At 39.7% G+C, this 18,255-nt stretch overlaps 2 protein-coding genes across 4 annotated transcripts in view; one reads left to right on the top strand and one right to left on the bottom strand.

Annotated features, from left to right (window-relative positions):
* The window catches only part of LOC118420438 (serine/threonine-protein kinase TNNI3K-like), a 27,317-nt gene extending 9,087 nt beyond the window's left edge, over positions 1-18,230 (top strand). For 2 of the 3 annotated variants that reach the window (XM_035827231.1, XM_035827233.1), the window contains exons 9-26: positions 310-404; positions 1,234-1,395; positions 2,149-2,235; positions 7,321-7,377; positions 8,097-8,189; positions 8,544-8,601; positions 9,504-9,630; positions 10,524-10,591; positions 11,222-11,242; positions 11,633-11,737; positions 12,563-12,615; positions 12,975-13,027; positions 13,458-13,590; positions 14,236-14,345; positions 15,740-15,799; positions 16,052-16,200; positions 16,617-16,687; positions 16,798-18,230. In XM_035827231.1, the coding sequence (XP_035683124.1) occupies positions 310-404; positions 1,234-1,395; positions 2,149-2,235; positions 7,321-7,377; positions 8,097-8,189; positions 8,544-8,601; positions 9,504-9,630; positions 10,524-10,591; positions 11,222-11,242; positions 11,633-11,737; positions 12,563-12,615; positions 12,975-13,027; positions 13,458-13,590; positions 14,236-14,345; positions 15,740-15,799; positions 16,052-16,200; positions 16,617-16,687; positions 16,798-16,901 (1,606 nt within the window). In that variant the 3' untranslated portion in view covers positions 16,902-18,230. The remainder of the gene's footprint in view (positions 1-309; positions 405-1,233; positions 1,396-2,148; positions 2,236-7,320; positions 7,378-8,096; positions 8,190-8,543; positions 8,602-9,503; positions 9,631-10,523; positions 10,592-11,221; positions 11,243-11,632; positions 11,738-12,562; positions 12,616-12,974; positions 13,028-13,457; positions 13,591-14,235; positions 14,346-15,739; positions 15,800-16,051; positions 16,201-16,616; positions 16,688-16,797) is intronic. The other variant, XM_035827234.1, reaches the window with a different exon arrangement.
* LOC118420473 (immunoglobulin superfamily member 10-like) lies at positions 2,242-7,303 on the bottom strand. The gene is made up of 4 exons (XM_035827298.1): positions 6,582-7,303; positions 5,981-6,168; positions 5,159-5,346; positions 2,242-3,649 (listed from the first exon to the last, which is right to left on the bottom strand). Exons 2-4 carry the CDS (start codon positions 6,153-6,155, stop codon positions 2,627-2,629), a joined length of 1,386 nt encoding a protein of 461 aa, XP_035683191.1. The 5' UTR covers positions 6,156-6,168; positions 6,582-7,303; the 3' UTR covers positions 2,242-2,626.
* Positions 18,231-18,255: the final 25 nt, after the last annotated feature.

Genomic DNA, 18,255 nt, shown 5'->3' with positions numbered 1-18,255 from the left:
TCCCCCTTCCCGTCAAGCTCATGCCTCCTCGTAATTTAGAGCTCGCAGACTCTTCGTCCGATCGATTTTCGCTACATTTGAGGGGGGTATTAGGACAGCACGTAAAGCCGTGGTCCTCTGTTCATTGTGCTTGTTGAAAAGAGATTGTACAACCTGGCCCAGAAAAGTATTTCGCACACTGCAGTACGTCATTTATGTGTTGACCTGGAAGTTCCCCAATTTTTTAGATGATCTGACTGATTGATATGTGACCTATTCTTATGATTAGTAATTGTCCAAGTGTTCATGTCCCTTGTGTCCCCCCCATAGTGCCTGTACCAATGGGAGGAGTCTGGAGCTGGTGAAGTTCCTGTTAGGACAGGAAGATGTCAGTGTTAACCACCAGGGACAGGACGGGCACACAGGTAACCAGGGTTGAACAAGTTTTCTAAAATCCACTTGTCCTATCGGGCAAGCACATAAAAAATGTACTTGCCTGAACCGATTTTTCACTTGCCCAAAATTCAAATGTCACTGTTACTAGTATATGCATTTACACTTCCAGCAATGGAATTCTCTGTAGACAATTGCTTGATGTCATGACTGTAAAAAGTAACAAGTATATTAAAATTGCACTAAGATCAATGGAAAAATCTTACTTGCCCGATCGGACAAGTAGGGTAGGTTATGCACTTGCCCAAACAGCACTTTCGCTTGCCCTGGACAATAGGGCTAGTGGACTTGTTTATCCCTGGTAACACTCGTCTTCCAACCTAGAACCAGGAGAAGCTGAATTCAAAACTTTCCATTTTACCACAAGCTTCCCCCGCTTCCGCCTGTTTAGGTAGCTTTTTTTTGCATCAGATTTTAATTGGGTATTTAGGAGATTAGGAAACAGGAAGGTTGAGTTCTACCAGCATTTTACCTTTTTTACACTTTGTGTCACTTCGATGAAACCTTTGCTTGTTGGTACACAGTCCACTGGAACATGTAACAAATAACCACTCCAATGAACAGCCTAACTCTTCACATTATTTTCTGAGTGCATTTTGTTCATATTCAGCTATAAGTTACATTTTTTTACATTGTCAAGCTGTTGAACCAATGTCAGAACTATGACGTTAAGAGTTGCTAGTGATGCAGAAGGTTCTCTGCTATTTTATCACTTTTTCACATACATTTTGTGCAATGTAGTACATTGTAGATTACTAGTACTACTGCCTCTGTCTGACATTGCCCCCCTCCCCACCCCAGCTCTCCACAGTGCCTGTTACCATGGCCACATTCGACTGGTCCAGTTTCTCCTGGACAACAATGCGGACATGAACCTGGTTGCTAGGCAACAGGAGCCGTCAGTAGAAGGGGAGGAGAAGGATCAGCAAAACCAGACTTGCCTGATGTGGGCTTATGAAAGGGGTAAGAATGTTATCAATCTGAGCTTCTGCTTTTCAGAGTTTGTCTCATGGTAAATTTTGAAATATTTAGGGTAACTTTGTTTTCATGATTTTTGCTGTCACATCTTCTGAAATCATAACACAGTGAATGTATTTTTTTTCATTCTACTATACAATAGTATTGTTTCAATGGCAAATTTAAAACTCTGTGAAGACTTTCTTTCCCCTCCTACCACAAAATAAAACCACAGGGAAAGTAAATGAATTTACAGTTATCATTTTGCTGATCAATCAATACAATACTTAATATTTGGTTACGAAATGCTATCGTTTCATAATTGTAGACAGTGGAGAAAATTTGCATGCCAAACTAGTAAATATGCTGTAATGACTACTAGTAAGGCACAACTGAATGCACAAAATTGGTGATACATACAATGTATTTAGTATATTACAGTTTAAGAAAGAGTGCATGTTACAAAACATTAACATGAATGTTACATGTTGTACAATTGCATCAATACTAAGTGTTGTGCCACAAAAGTATTGTGTGTCTGGAGTAAATTAGATTATGAAACTTATTCAATAAACCAAAATTACAAACTTCTATTGTCTACCACAAATCTTGTGCTGTGACATTTTAAAAGTTTTTATATATGCACTTCAATTAGAAAAATCCTTAACATGTTGACTACAAAGTATCTCTATATTGTTTATTACATTCTGCTTAAGGTTCAAATTTTACTGACATTATGTTTGATGTTTTATTACACAGGTCATGACGCTATAGTGACGTTACTGAAACACCACAAGAGACCACAGGATGAGTCAGCATGTGGGGACTATTCACAAGGTGGAAGTGGTGGGTAGAGGCTCTCTTTTATGGGACAGTTCATTAATGGTACCGGTAGGGGATGGACAAGGAAGGAGCATATACAGCTAACTGACATAGGCAGGGATGGTGCAGAAATAATGTTGAGATGAAAGAAGTTGTTTCTATTACAAAACAGGACCGAAAAGGACAACACTTATACAGCCTGTACTTTGCCTGAAAATTTTGAAATTGCAGAGAGAATATCCAAAAGTTTTGCAGGCTAAAAACAACAATTTTACAATATGACATTGTGTCTACTGGGCACTCTCTTGGGTTGTTATAACAATTACATTGTGCTGTCTGATTTCTTTTTCATTTCCATTTTCCTACTCTGACCAAAACAGATCACCAAAACCTTGCAATTTGGGAATCCTGTTTCTCACACATTGCCCATGTCGCTGACTTGCAGGGGGGCAGGCTTGTCTTTCTCTTCCTTCTCCTTAGTAGCCTGGTAGCCAGGGTTTTCCTGGCCTTTCTCCACATCAGACATTTTGACTGCATCCTCCTTGAGTGGAGCAGGCTTCTCTGCTTCCTTCTCCTGCTTGTCTCCAGTTGGCTTCTCTGTTCCTGGGTTGACCTCCACAGGCTTGACCTTCTCGCACTTGCTCTTTACAAGGAGGAACACAGCGATGCCGATCAGACCCAGGGTCAGGGCCAGGATGGCGACGATCCCCATGGAGACGCCAAACTCCGGACTCTCCCACATGGACGCTCCCGAGGTGGCGTTGGTGGCAGACATCTTCCTTTCTTCCACAACGATCTTGACCTTTGTGACCTTGGTGTCCTGACCTTCGGCGTTGCTTGCGGTGCACATGTACGCCCCTCCATCCTCCGGTGTAGCCTTTGTTATGGTCAGGGTGCCGTGGGGTCCGACCGCCATCTTGCCCGCACTCTTGCCTTGCTTGATGGTTGTCCCGCCTGGGGTTGTCCAAGTGATTTCGGGTTCGGGGTCACCGTCAGCCTGACACACCAGAGTGGCTCTCTCCCCCACCTTCACAGACACCACCGCCTCCCAGTGTGAGATGCTTGGTTTGGTGCAAACCAGGGCAGCTGCTGACACCACAGCCAAGAACGCCCCCTGGAGACTCTTAGGAGTAGCACAGCGGTAGTGCAGCATGCCCAGCAGATCGCCCTGGACATACTTCTTGAGCCAGCGGAGCCGACAGTCGCAGTGGAAGGGGTTGTCGTGGTAGAAGAGCGACTGGAGCGAGGTCCAGCCGGTGTGGATCCCCTCGGGAACGGTCTGGAGGTTGTTGCTGTTCAGGTCGATGGTGAGGAGCTTGGGGAGACCGCGCAGCTCTTCCCAGGGTGCATCTGTGAGCTGGTTGCCCTGGAGGATGAGGTTTTGCAGGTTCTGGAGGGGTGCCAGGGAGCCGGGGGTGATGGACTGGATGGCATTGGTCTGGGGGAAATGAGCTTTGATCAATAGTCTTAATACATATTGACATAATGAAATTCAAATTAATGTTTATACAGTTGTATAGATTATTATGTTTTGGCATCCGTCTGTCTCGGAAGACAATGGAGGCAGACAGGGTGGGTTTAAGGTGACCCGTCTGCCTGGCCTGCACTTTTTAAGGTGAAGGAGGGGTGTGCACTTCCTTCTCCACCCTCTCGTCCACTGGCGCACTTAGTCCTACAGGGGCAATTGTTTGCAACGTGTAAGACGGCCCCAGCAGATGCAGGTTTGTTATTTGGAGTTTCCGTCTCCTAGGAGGACTTCCGACCAAGGATGTGAAGGGGTTCCTCCTACCCCTGACTCGTGTGTCATGGCGGGTGCGTCATGCCCGAACATGCCCCCATGGCCTGTCACCACAACAAGGCCTGTCACTGCCACTAGCCGAAGCTATGTACTCATTTACACCTGAGATAGGTGAGGAAAGTCGTGTAAAGTGCCTTTCCCAAGGGCACAAGATCGGTGACACGGCAAGCGGATTTGAACCTGGGACCTCTCGGGCCTGAGACCAACGCGCTCCCGATCGTGCCACGCGGTCCCACTATAGATTATTAACACACTACTCAATTGTGAACCTCAAAAAAAAAAATCAAAAGTCCTTTGGAAATTTTAGAAGGACAGCATAGTCTAGGTGATGTATAATATTTTTTTATACTAGAAAGGCAACAATTTTGACAAAGTGATGTTTCCTCTGTAGCCTTTTGTCAAGCTACTTGCATACAACACTGTACCATTAGTATAAGTGGCCCTATGATATTGTGTGCGAGTGTCCTGAACAAAATTTCTCTTATTCACAATAACATGCTGAGCTAATATTTATCCTAAACTCTGATTGGCCACAGGCAGAAGAAGAAAGAAAAAGTTAGAATACCCCAGCAAGATATCATATAACATAAATATATGAAGCCAATCTTTAAAACAGTAGACCAACACAATATTAATACATAATCACATGACGTTTTGCATGTGCTGAGCAGACAATGAATATCAAATTGAGCTAATCACGATTCATAAGCTTAGGACTGAAGTAAACAACTGTCACAACACTTAACACTATAATGATGTAAATGGTAGAGACTCAATGCTGTAGTTGAGTTCTTGTAAAACTTGTTCTCTTCACATTACCTAAGCTAGTGTGTAATGCTAAAGGGCAATTATGCCAACAACAAAAAAATTTAACGGTTCTTGGCGGAAGTCAATGTGCAGATGTTGACACATCGACGCACCAAATCCGTAGTGTGTTTTTGGCGCACAGTTAGACAGATTAGCCGAAGAGGCTCGGTGGGCGTCACTCCACCGTAAGTAAAGTCGTGTTAAGTGCCTTTCCCAAGGGCACAACGTTGGGGCAAGGTGGGAATCGAACTCGGAACCTTTCGATTCCGAGCCGAACGCTCTACCAGTTACGCCACGCCAACAGCTGTATAGATACAGAATCTGATTTGCAGATACAGGTACCTTGAGGTTGAGATACTTGAGCATAGGAAGGTTGTCAAAGTGGTAGAGCTCGATAGAGGAGAGCTTGTTGAAGGAGAGGTCCAGTGCCTGTAGCTTGTCCAGTCCCTTGAAGGCATCCTTCTCTATGGTAGAGATGATGTTCCTCTGCATCACGAGCTTCAGCAGTTCCCTCAGGTTGGAGAAACCTCCTGGAAACAAGGAAAACAATGATTTCAACTGTTTATTTTATTTTTGGGGATCTGTTTAATATATTGTTACAGCTTGAGAATTCTTCCCTTGTCACTGCTCTTTTTTTCTGTTCACACAATGTATGGATAAAATTTTGAATGGTATTGAATGGCAGGGCTCGAAATACTGGGTGCATGTGCACCCAGGTGCACCCAAAATTGGAGCTCTGTAATTTTTTTAAAGAAAGTTGAAAAATTTTCCGTCCACGGAATCTAACCCGGAGCGTTGGATTACAACGCGTAAACTCTACCATTGAGCTAGTCCTAACATGTTGTTAAAAGGGAAGTGTACAAATGTATGGCATAGATTGGACAGGTCCGTTCATTCCAAGATTCCAACTTCACAACAGCGAATACTCTGGCGACAATGCATTTTGCGACTGCAAGTCGCAAAATGCAAAAAACAATGGATATAGATTGCCCTGCATTACACGTGTAGCTTAAGTTAAAGTGTGAACAAAAAATAACTAAAGTGTACATTGTGTTGCTGTCATCATAATACAGCTCACTTTTAGTTGATGATTTTTTAAATACGTTGTTGTAAAAGATAGGCTTGTTTGTGGTTGGAATGACAAAATTATCAATCAGAACTAACCAGTGGTGAGAGTGGCAATGTTGTGGTCGGAGAGTTCCAGAATCTGGGTGCCGTTGGGGATCTTGGTGGGAATGGCGACGTAGGACGCATTAGGGCGTGGGTAGGAGTCTAGGTTGGTGCCATAGACCCAGGGCACAAACAGCAGCAGTGTCAGGATCCGCACTTTGGGTGACATCTTGGATCTGTCACTATAGTACAAGACATACAGTATGCAGTGAGTTCATTGCAGATTGTATGAAAGACAATTTTGAATTTCTAAATAAATCTATTCTGGAAAAGTCTCCACAAATCACTTGTTGTTGGACTACAGAGCCATAACCTGAAAAAATTTGGTTTCAATTTTTTCCTAGTATTAGTAAGCATATTTTGTTCAACACTTGGATAATCAAATGCCTTTTTATAATCTACACAATATGTTGTACTTTTCAGTTTACATATGATGCAAACAAAATTACTGGAAGTATGACGCAGCTTTAGAAAGAAAGGCTTCCAGAAAAAAAGGAATTGTAGCACTCTGTATGGAATCGTTACAGAAATCATATTACAAAATCCTTAACACCTGCAAAGTATAAATGAACTTTGCACAATAGAAGTAACTTACCTGCACACAAAAGGCCTCTCTGCTGAAATGTCGTCTCAGCTCTGAACAAAAGCGAGCCTTTCTCGAAATTTCTTTGGGCCACCAAACTGGTTCATGTCATTGTGTCTCAAGATTTTTCAAAGGGATATTGTTATCGAATGGAAGAAATTATGAGAGAGTCTTGAAACAATAGCTGCATTGTTGTTGCCTCACCAGACCAATCAAGGTGCTGCTACGTGTCGGTAATAACATGTGCAGGAAAATATGAATATGTACATATGGGGTAGACAATTCAGCCTGTGTGTGGAAGAAAAACAACATTGATTGTGCATTGAAGTATGAAGTCAAATAGAGATCTTATTTCACATATTGTTACAGGGGTTTTATACATGAATAAGTTGTGAATTTCTAAGTACGTTTAAGTTAATTCTGGGTTACTTTTCCTCCTTGTAAGTCTTTCACTTTCAGGATTTTTGTGTGAGAAATATTATTTCAGATAAATATGATGCTGAAAATAAGTTTGATACTGAATGTTGCATTTATTTTATGCTTAAAATGTTAGAAAAATGAGCAAGACAATGACTTTCAATACACTGACTCTGTTACTAGCATGTGTTTACACAATCTCTTGGGCAGGGGTTATTGACCTCTTCATCAGGGTCAGCTAACTTCAGGTACTTTTGTTGGCTAAGATTTTCATAATTACCGTGTACTTCTCTATCTTAGATCTGTTGTCAATGACACTGTGTTTGTTCTATAGATGGGTCCTATGTATCAGTACCGTCACCTCTGGGAAAATTACGCAGTCTTACTAAAGGTAAGGCACATTTCATATTACATAATCCTTTACTTTTGAATAAGTAATTGTAGAAATTAACCCTCAAACTGCCAGAGTTTCAGCCCAATAAAATGCTATTAGTGCCAGGGTTGGCCGCTGACCTCCAAAAAAAACCCCCAAACAAGGCCGAAGTCCCTAACTTCCGGGGTCCGCGCTCTACACCGTACACGCGCACAAAGCTGCTACTTCGGGGAATACGCTATCCCGGACATATCTGGGTTTGGCACACACGGCATGTATATGTGTGCCGGATATGTCCGGGTTTGGCAGTTTAAGGGTTAAGAACAACCAAGGCTAGAATGGGGAAAAGTGAATATTAAAAGTTGGACCAACATTGGGTTTCTCAATAGTTTTAATGTCCTTTCTGAGAAACGTTTTTGTACTGTTCAGTAGCTAGTGACGAGTAAAAGTACTACAGTATACTAGTCTTGTGCATTGTATATGAATTGCTATCGCATGTCATAATGCATGTATAGTACATATAATGCCATTCATGTCCATATTCCTGAAGACCTTAGAATAGACTACCAGTAGTATTATTGTATTGATTGCTTTGTCATTGTCACCATGTATTGTACCAAGCACAACTGTCGAGCAATAAAGATTATTCCTTCACTCACTTGAATATTGCAGAGTGTATGTCATAATGTGAGGCCTATGATTGAATGTTTTTGTGTTTTTTTTTTATTTGTTTGCAGAGAAAATTGATGTACTTCATCTCAGGTCAACCTTACCTCAGAAGTTTCACCTTCAGATAGGGGATATAGAGTTTCAGGAAACAATAGGCAGTGGTAAGTACAAGACTTAGTGTAATTTTGCAGAATGCCTTGCAAAATTTCACAGAACGCACTTTGAAGATTGCGTAATTAAAGTGATGCATATTTCTCGGCCTGCACTGTACTGTGTTATGACCCTGGTATCAATTGTGCATTGCTAATTTTTGCTTGTGCATGCAGCACTACATGTATTTGCTTGAAGTATGAATTGATGAATGATTTTTCTCCATCACATTCAAGTAAAATAAAATTTAATTTACTTTTTGTTGATGCTTGAACTCATTAAAAAGAGATTTTCAGAAGACAAATTCCTTGCCTAGATGAAACGGTATTCTGTCATTTTAAAATTTATGAAAACACTTTCCACAGGGTCTTTTGGGAAGGTTTACAAAGGGAAGTGCAAGGGGACAACCGTTGCTGTAAAAAGGTATGGATGATATCTACTACCTGCTGTGCTGTGTAGCTACAAATGTATGTTGGACCGATTAGAAAATGAATAGATAATACCAGTAGGCGTTCACATGTTTTAGGGCTTATAAGTCCAAAGACATAACAAAATTGAAGTGTTGATAGCCATTTTTACCAAGTTTCTACCTGTCAGTCGAATTTTGGTCTAAAACGGCAGAGGCAGTGTTTTTTTACATTAAGATAGGATTTTAAAATGCCATCTGGACGTCAGCTAATTCATCAAACAGAATCCTTTGTAGCGAAATGGACCATTGTTTTGAGTATCAGCCATGTGCAAGTTTCCACGCCTGGACCTGATCCTCCTGACCTGGACTGTACCTGTACCTGAATTTTCCGTGCCACCCAAACTATTGATGTGTCTAGCTCAGGGGTCTAGCCAGCGTCCGTTTTTCCGTCAATTGACGGAAATTTGATGCGTCTGACGGAAAAATTTTAAAACCAATCCGTCAACCTTGAAGGACAAAAATCCTTGTTGGAAGCCACGGGCGGCTTGGGGACGCCGTCCACGGCCGTAAAAGCCACACACTGTTTGTTTTACTGTTTGCTATTACTATGATTGTTGCCAATGTGTGTCAGCGCTCTTTTGAATACGATAATCTCATTAAAACCGGTTTTTCAAGGTCTCAATGGCAACATTTACTACTTTGTAGTGTCATAGGGAAAATTAATTTTCGCGGTTTTCACGACAATTGGAATTGGCTGACGGAAAAAAAATTCGAGCTGGCTAAAGCCCTGGTCTAGCTAAAAAGAGTTTTTGACTTGTTTGTGTACAGTATTACATCTTATTTTGTGGCTAAACCAAGAGTCTTTCTTGAAGGGGTGTATTTTGCTTGACTAATCTTTTCCCCAATTTTTTTTCAGATATCGTGCAAATGCGTTCTGTGCCAAGTCCGATGTGGACATGTTCTGCAGGGAAGTTTCCATCCTGTGTAAACTCAACAGCGACTACGTCATCAAGTTTGTGGGAGCCTGTCTCGAGGACCCAAGTGTAAGTCCCTCTCAAGCCTTGAAACACTGGCTAGCAATGTTTAGATATACATCATGGTATGGCAATTATAAGGCCACACCAATTTAATTTCTTGGTTCACGGATTCGCTCGCTCCAATTTTTTGGAAAATAAAAATAAAAATAAAAACTACCACTCAGCAAATTTTCACCATTAATGAAACCATTCACTGACTTTCTGGTGTAGCAAATTGGCCTTTATATCATAAGCTCCTTAAAGTGTGGTTACAGGTGCTGTTACTGTACAGTAATAGTGTTTTCGTACTTTTTTCAAGCTGAAAACTTTTTATTCTTTTATGTTAGCCGTTACCTTTACCCCAACCATTTTACAATTTTTATTTTTATTTTTATTTTGCCCTCTCGCTCCATATTTTTTATGAAAAAATCCGTGAACCAAGAAATTAAATTGGTGTGGCCTAATGCTTTGTTAGAAAGACAAACCTGGCGAAGCAACCACCTGGCCAAGCAATCTGGGTATGTTACGTCTTGGTAACACTGAAAAGTTACCCCAAAAATGAATTATAGAAAACACTGTTTCTCTTGTCTAGTTTTTTTCTTCTCCTTCTAACAAAAATCACCCGAGCAACCACCTATCCTTAGCAACCATTTTCGCTCAGTCCCTTGAGTGGTTGCTTAGGATAGGTTTGACTGAAGTATCATTAGAATTATTCAAAACAGGGGTGCCATCATTTTGTGCCCTAAGACAAGAGTGTGATACTGCATTTCATGTTGGCTTCATGTTTTCTCATCAGTTAGTTGTGAAGTAGACAGCAGCACATTCAAGTTGTACATGTATTGTTACAGGAAACCTTGTGTTACAGTTGCTTACATGTAGCATTGGATATTGACTAATAGATGCACATTGTGTCTTTTCAGCAATTTGCCATAGTGACAGAGTACGTCTCAGGAGGGTCATTGTTCAGCCTGCTTCATGAGCAGAAAAGGTAGGAAACAAGGTCAAAGGTCAGGTACAGTTTTTTAGCAGGAACAGAAAAATTAGGATTGTACATGACTGTAGACATAGATGTACACATTAAGTACATGCGATGAGAAACACACACCTATGTTTGCAAAGTTCAGTTTTATGCGTTATGCTGGAATCAGTTGGAAGTTATACATTTTGCAAAATATTTCGATATTATTTCTGCTTCACTGTCAAAAGTATATGTAAACTGTTAAACTGGTACATTTTTGTAACTCACACATGTATTGAATTAGTTGGAAATCATACATTTGGTAAACAACTTTCATTTTATTTCTACTTCACTGTGTCTCTTGTTCAATTTTATGTAAACTTTTGGTCATTAACTGTTAATCATTAGTTTCCCTTCTGGTACCCTTTCATGTTGTCCTACAGATTTCTTGATAAAAGAATAGATCAAGACAAAAAAAAAAGAGAAATTTACATGTTGTACACTCTCTATGTTAAAGAGTCTGTTGCATGTTGGGATCAAATTGTTACAGTATTACATGTTTGTTGTATCCTATATTTGGACATCAAGCCCTTATTTGGCAATGAATTTGCATGTTTCCTGGAATGCAATAACTTCCCTGCTTGCCTACTTGCCTTTCAGCTACCAGGACAGGGACCCTAGGTAGTACAACCATGATCCTATGTCGTTGAACTTGAAGTATAGCAGGTTGTCACAGAAATAATGCATGCAACAAATTTGAAATCTGTACAATGTAGTTAGAACATGGACGAAAATGCTCAGAGCATTGATTGCTTTGGCCCCTTACCAGTGATTTTACCTAAGAAAGACAATTTCACCACACTTGTCAGATCGCAATTAGTTTATACTGTCAGATATCAGATACAGTATACTGGTATATGTCAGATACAGGTTCATGTGCAGAATAGTATTACAAGACAGAATACTACATATCATATACATTGCAGCAAAGATATGCTGGGCCAACAATATCTGTTTCTAATGTTATCACCAAAATGGTCTAGCCAAACAGTATTTTTTTTATTTTTACAGAGTGATCGACCTCCAGTCCAAGATTACAGTAGCTTTAGATGTAGCCAAGGGAATGGAGTATCTACACAACCTGAAACAACCTATCATACATAGAGATCTAAACAGGTGAGCCTGTGCAATCATGTTATGAACAGAGAATTAAGATGATCAGTGTAGAAATGTTACCTTAAAGGGGCATTCCACTCCACATGGGAGTGTTGTTTTCCGATAGATATCAATTTTAGGAAGTAATAACTGCATACTACTTCACATTATACGATAAAGTACCCAGTTGCTCCACATGCCTCAAAAGCATTCAATGTTTTACTAAACTCCCCAAGTACCCTCTAATTGAATTAATGCTATGGCTGAATACAATGCAGAACTTTTAGGTAAGGTTACAAAACTAATTTCAGGTTCGCTAAGAAATCTGGTCTTGTTCTTGTATTCTTTGCTATGTTATGAGCAATTTGCCTTCTCAGTGTGCTTAGTGTACCTCATTTATTCCGAACATATGCACGATAAACAAAGTGTCTATGCGTATAGGGAATGCATGGGTAGGGTCTGCATGGGTTTACTGAGTGTCATTATTGTTTTATAAAACACACATCACGTAATTCATCCCAAGGTGAATTCCACAAAATTCGGCTGATTATGTATTCATTGACACATTATCTATTGGAAAACAATACTCCCTTCTGGAGTGGAATGCCCCTTTAAACACAAGATCCTTCATTGCTTTCAGACATCACTTTATATTGTATCTTTCAGCATTGTGTACTTTCACACGTCAGTGTAATTTACAGCTCATATTATGTTTAAAACCATTGCAAGTTACCAATGACTGATATATCGTGTAATATTGTGTGGTATATGTCTTTGATATACTAGTATGTTTACTTTATAATACACACTTTCTAACATGAGTGACATGTATGTTTTGCTTTGCAGCCACAATATATTGTTGCATGAATCCGGACATTCTGTTGTTGCAGACTTTGGTGGTAAGTTTCTCTCTTATTACACTGTCATCTTTTCAATGCTTTATTTTAGTATTATATATGTTATATTTCTATGTGAAAACATTTCTATTGTTTCCTGGTAATGCAAGTTCACCTTTATCCGCAGGGTAACCTATATCCATTATTTAAAAGTTCAGAGCATTTAGGGATATTGATTTAACGGATGGTGGTTTCAAGCTGCAATTATACTTTGAAAATATTGCATTTTTGAGACCACCATCAGTCGACTCTATAAATATCCTGTTTTTAAATACAACGGATATACATTTTGTCGGTCACCCCATGGACAAAAGTGAACGTAACACAGTAGTACTCATGAATAAGTCTTTCTTCTTTCCCAGAGTCAAGATTTTTGAAGTCTCAGGACGATGAAAACATGACAAAACAACCAGGGGTAAGGAATTTTTCATCACTATGTATGGACGTGAATACAAAATCGTATTTCCAGTGCTTAAACTCACTTATAGGAAATAGAACATGTCATAGTAGCTTGGTTCTTTCTCGATTGTCTTTTTAATACATTTATACACACATACATGTATGACTGTTACAATTGCATTTTATGGAGTGTGGTGTTAGCATGTAATATTCATTGGAAGTTAGTCAGCCAGACAATTTGAAATTTTTGAATAACAATGTCATGACTCATTGCAATCAAAGGTGAACAATACAGCTGCCAAAACATGCCCTTTTATGGGTCTCTTATGATGATTATAATTTGTAGCACTTTTACTGAATACATTTTAAGTGTACATTTTTCGTAATGTTGTCAGGAACTGCATGGTATGTCAAGGTAACATCATATGTGTTCCTGTCCCCTGCAGAACCTAAGGTGGATGGCACCTGAAGTATTTACCCAGTGCACCAAGTACAGCATCAAAGCAGACGTCTTCAGCTACTCCTTAGTCTTGTGGGAACTCCTAGCAGGAGAGCTGCCCTTCGCACACCTTAAGCCAGGTAAGGGCCTTGACATCTTCAAGTTTTTCTCTTCATCTTAATTTTCCATAACCAATTGCCTCTGTGAGACTGTTGCACATTGTACATAATAAGAAATAGAATGTACATGTAATTGTCTTTACTGTATTTGAAGTTAAGACTTAAAGCGCTGGAGGATTGATTCTTGGTAAATACAATGCATGATTTAGTCTCAGTAAATACAAGCATGCACAATTGTACATGCAGATTGCCAACTTTGGAAAGGATGTTCAGGGGCCCTGTAAAATTTCAAGGAATGATGTTTGAAGTACTGATAATGTAGGACTTTGCTTGCGAGATTTTAATGTGTCAAAAGTTGTTAAACAAGTTGTTTTTTTACAGTTGTACTATGTTATTATAGAATTTACATTGAATTTTGTAATGAATTTTGAATGCCTTTCATGTGGCCCTAGTAGAGAAACAGCATTAGATATGTACAATCATTTAAATCAAACGTCTGTGAGGGTCAGACATCCAGGTAAACAATATTCAAATTCTGAAAGTGTCGTGATGGATGTCACTCAAAACATCCGGAAGTGAATACCTTTTTATAGCCAGTTGTAGAGATTGAATTGTATTCAAACAATTCATAACTAAATCAAAGTTTGTTCTCTTTCCCCACCCCAGCTGCAGCGGCAGCAGACATGGCATACAGGAACACCCGCCCTCCCATCGCCATCACCTTCCCTAAACAGATCACCTACCTCCTACAGATAGGCTGGCACCCCACACCTGAGGTACCACAGGGCTACTGACAAATGCTTTAGTCTGTCTCATGATATTGTTACCTCTTCCAAGGAGGTTGTGTTTTGTTGGTTGGTAGTAGGCACATCCAGATAGGGGATTGAGTAACTGGAAAGGTTATGATTGGAAAGTAAACACAGAAATTCAAACTAACAGTTATGCCTATTGTTATGTTATATGACAGCTATATTTGAATTGACAGATCTGTGTCTACAGGACCTGGTATATTTTTCATTATGCAGTCTTTAGATAAAGCCACCGCCTCATTACCTGTTAGAAACAAACTTTTCGATGCATGTGTCAAACCTATTCTACTTTATGGCTCAGAAATATGGGGCGCATTTAAAAGCCCTAAAACCTGGCCCATTGAATCTGTTCACCTTAAATTCTGCAAACAAGCACTAAATGTCCCCAGACCAGCATCTAACCTTGCCACAAGATCGGAATTAGGGAGGTACCCCATTCAACTGGAAGCCTCCCTGAACGCTATCAAACACTTTCTAAGAATCCGTCAAAACGTGCCAGCTGACAGTCTACAAGCCGACGCCCTATCTTGTCAATTACAACTAGATGCTAATGGAAATAAGTGCTGGGCGTCCGGCGTTCGTAAGATACTGGAGGAATGCGGTTTTGCCTACATATGGAGATCTCAAATATCTCTAGGAACAAACCTATTACCTATAACCAACGCCATCAGCCAACGATTAAAGGATATTTACATTCAAACATTTAGAACCGAAATACACAATGACAACCGGGACAAATCTTTCGGTAACAAATTACGAACCTATAGATTATTCAAGACTATTTATAAAGAAGAAGAATATCTGATGGTGAAAAACATACAGCACAGATTGGCTGTCACTAAACTCCTGATTAGTTGCCACAAGTTACATATCGAAACTGGAAGGCACAACCGCACTCCTCTGCAGCATAGAGTCTGCCAATTTTGTGATCTACAACATGTAGAAGATGAACAGCATTTTATTTTACACTGTAAATTGTACCATAATAAACGGATTGTGCTTTATGAATATATCAGAAAAGAGTTCCCATATTTTGAACATCTTAATGCAACGGATAAATTTCTATTTTTGATGCGCCTAGACAAACCCTCTATATCAAACATTATATGTTCTTATATCTACACCTGTACAAAGAAGCGAGAAGATGTCGACCATCCTGTTAGCTTAGTACCTTCAACTAGTTAAATTGTATCCTGTTGTTTTTTCATATATTTGTTACATGTATTCTGTTATCAGTCATGTCTGTTATCAGTGACCTGTACCTAGCCCGTCGAGGCATGAATGTACAATAAAGGTCTTTCATTCATTCATTATGTGAGTGAGTCGTCAGTCAAATGAATATTGCTTCTTCCTTTTTTCAGGAGCGGCCAGAGTTCAAACAGATTGTAAAGAAATTGCAAGAGTGCAAGGAGTCAGTCGAGGTAGGTCCTCGTTTGACTTTTTTTAGAGTATAAACTTACAAACAGCAGTTTTAATCTTTTCCCTGCGGAGGCCACAAACTCATACAGAGTAGCAGGAAAAGTGTGTTGTATACATGAATGCTAGTGAAAAATTACTCGCCAATGTATTTTTATGTTTTGTATACTGTAAGTCAAACCCATTTTAGTTTTGAAAATGGTGCTGATGTAAACTGTGCTGGTCTGCATCTTCAATATTTTTTTTCATTTCTAAAGAGTGCGACAGCTGCCATCAGTGGTACAACAGTGACATTTTCCAGTGGGGCGCCCATCCCCGCCACGTCAGCGGAAAACGGGACAGTCCCGACGCCCGGCCATGTCAACGCCCTGAGGAAACAGTGGGAGTCCGCCGGTGCTGGGATTGGGTAAGGCGCAATTTTATACAGACCCTCTCCTGGAGACAACTTTAATAGCTTCCCTTAGCTTTTAGTAGTTTTACACTTATGCCCTATCAACTATTTGAAGTCATAGTTTTCCTGAAGGACAAATCAAATTGTTTTTGCCAGTGTGTTCTTTTTCTTTCTTCCTCCCAGCGAAAAGGGTTTACAGGAAAGGCCGGGCTGTGCACCAGGCCTGGCCAGCGATATCTACCTGGGCTGGCTGCCATGTCAGGCTACTCAAATACCCCCATTCATAGCTCCAATTCTTTCTTTTTCACTCGCACGCACTACTTTTGGGACGAGCGTAATGGAGAGAGGGAAAACATTCTGCATTTTGGAAAAAAATGTTGTCTTTCTATTTGTATTCTTTTTGTGTATTGTTTTCCATTTTATCCCTTCAGCAAACCGCAGGGACTGACCATGGAGGACATCAGAAAAGTTCTGCCCACCTTTCCCAGCCCAAACAAAAATGGTAAGATTTTTCTTGAAATTTTTGTCAACATTCAATTTCTAATTTGATGTAAAAATGCAATTAGGATGTGTTACAATGTGATGTTGACTTATTTTTTGTTTCTTTTCCAGGTTACGTATCAGACCCCCTCAGCACGTTGAGGTTGAACCCAAACATCAGTTATACTTCTTCTCACCCCCCACCCCTCCCCCCTGCCACCACAGAACCCTCCTGACACACCACACTGCAGTGTGCTGTTGTATTATATTGTATACTATAACAACTCGTAGTGTTTATGCCATTAGGAAAGTTCTATAAGCCATTGTTGTGCAAAAGACGTTGCTTAAAAAGCTGAGTTTTATAAGATTACGAGAAAAAGTACCTGTCTAGGAACTATTGTCAACTTCAGTACATGGGAGGTTTTTAAAGGTCATTGGAAGTTTTAAAGATTTAGTAACTTTTTTTCCAAAACTCTAAACCCTGCCCCCTGGTGTACATGTGCATCAACATCATTGACTGTTGAGCACTGGACTTAAATTCTACATATGGTGATAATCTGTGCTTCAAAAGGAAGATTTTTTTTCTGAGAGAAATTGTTTCTTGTCCAACATGAGCAAGAAAATGATGTACATTGGGCATGTACATGTATCTATCAAGTGACAGGCGAACTTACCCTAGTGAACACAAAAGTTGTCACATTGTACATACGTGTACTCATGGTGTCTTTCATATCGTGAAAGGATTAAGTCTGTGATAAAATAAATTCATGAATTAAATTTTTTTCACCCATACTTAACAGAAGAGATACCTCAGACACCTCTTTATTACAGAACCCAACCCTTCCAAATGTAATGATGGTTACTAGTATATGGAAAGAGTACAGTAACTATACACATCAAAAGACTTTTCTCAAGGCTCTGTTCAGCAATAAGGGTGAAGGATACTTTCAAAGGCAAGCTATGGTAACCAGGATGTTAGCAACTGTAGAGGTTTGTACAATGGTTTTGCAGGAAGAAGCCAGAACAATATTGATGCGAAAAGTAAACGTACGGGTTGAATTATCTATATTTAATATAGGTTAAGACTGGATAAAGTTGTGGAAATGTACAGCAAAATATCAACCGTTGTAGCAGAAAGCAGATGACTATTATCAACATATCTGGATATATTTCAATTGTAGCAAAAGTCTTCCAAGCAAGTTCTCTGCATCTAATGGTCATATTGTATTCACCAATGCAGCTTATTCTCTTAGGGAAATTGTTCCTATTAACTAGCATCTCCATATTGTTAACAGTTTCCTTTTGCTGCAAAAATATGTTTTTCATTATGGCCCGCAAACATCAACATTGTATTTATGAATTATTGCAGACTATTTATTTGTGAACTTCTCATTGTTTGGTTTACAAGTTAATGATGCAAAGGAGCTGACATCTTGTTATGATACGATGATATTTCTTTTGTTCTTATGTTGTCATACGTATCTCCAGTGCCGAAGCCATACCTATTTATGATGTACATACATATGTTCTACTGTATACTTGTTTCATATGTATTAAAGCAGTCTTTATCAACAAGAGGGATAAGTTTGT

This window comes from Branchiostoma floridae, chromosome 8, assembly GCF_000003815.2.
Source record: "Branchiostoma floridae strain S238N-H82 chromosome 8, Bfl_VNyyK, whole genome shotgun sequence".
Taxonomy (NCBI): Eukaryota; Metazoa; Chordata; class Leptocardii; order Amphioxiformes; family Branchiostomatidae; genus Branchiostoma; species Branchiostoma floridae.
The sequence above is the reverse complement of the archived record's forward strand: the minus strand, read 5'-3'. Positions and strand labels throughout refer to the sequence as shown.

Coding starts and splice junctions, on each gene's coding strand:
- LOC118420473 (XM_035827298.1), bottom strand. CDS start 6,155: ATGTCACCCAAAGTGCGGATCCTGACACTGCTGCTGTTTGTGCCCTGG. Junction 5,347..5,980: donor CATTGCCACTCTCACCACTG/GTTAGTTCTGAT, acceptor CCTTGTTTCCAG/GAGGTTTCTCCAACCTGAGG. Junction 3,650..5,158: donor TCAAGTATCTCAACCTCAAG/GTACCTGTATCT, acceptor CATTTCCCCCAG/ACCAATGCCATCCAGTCCAT.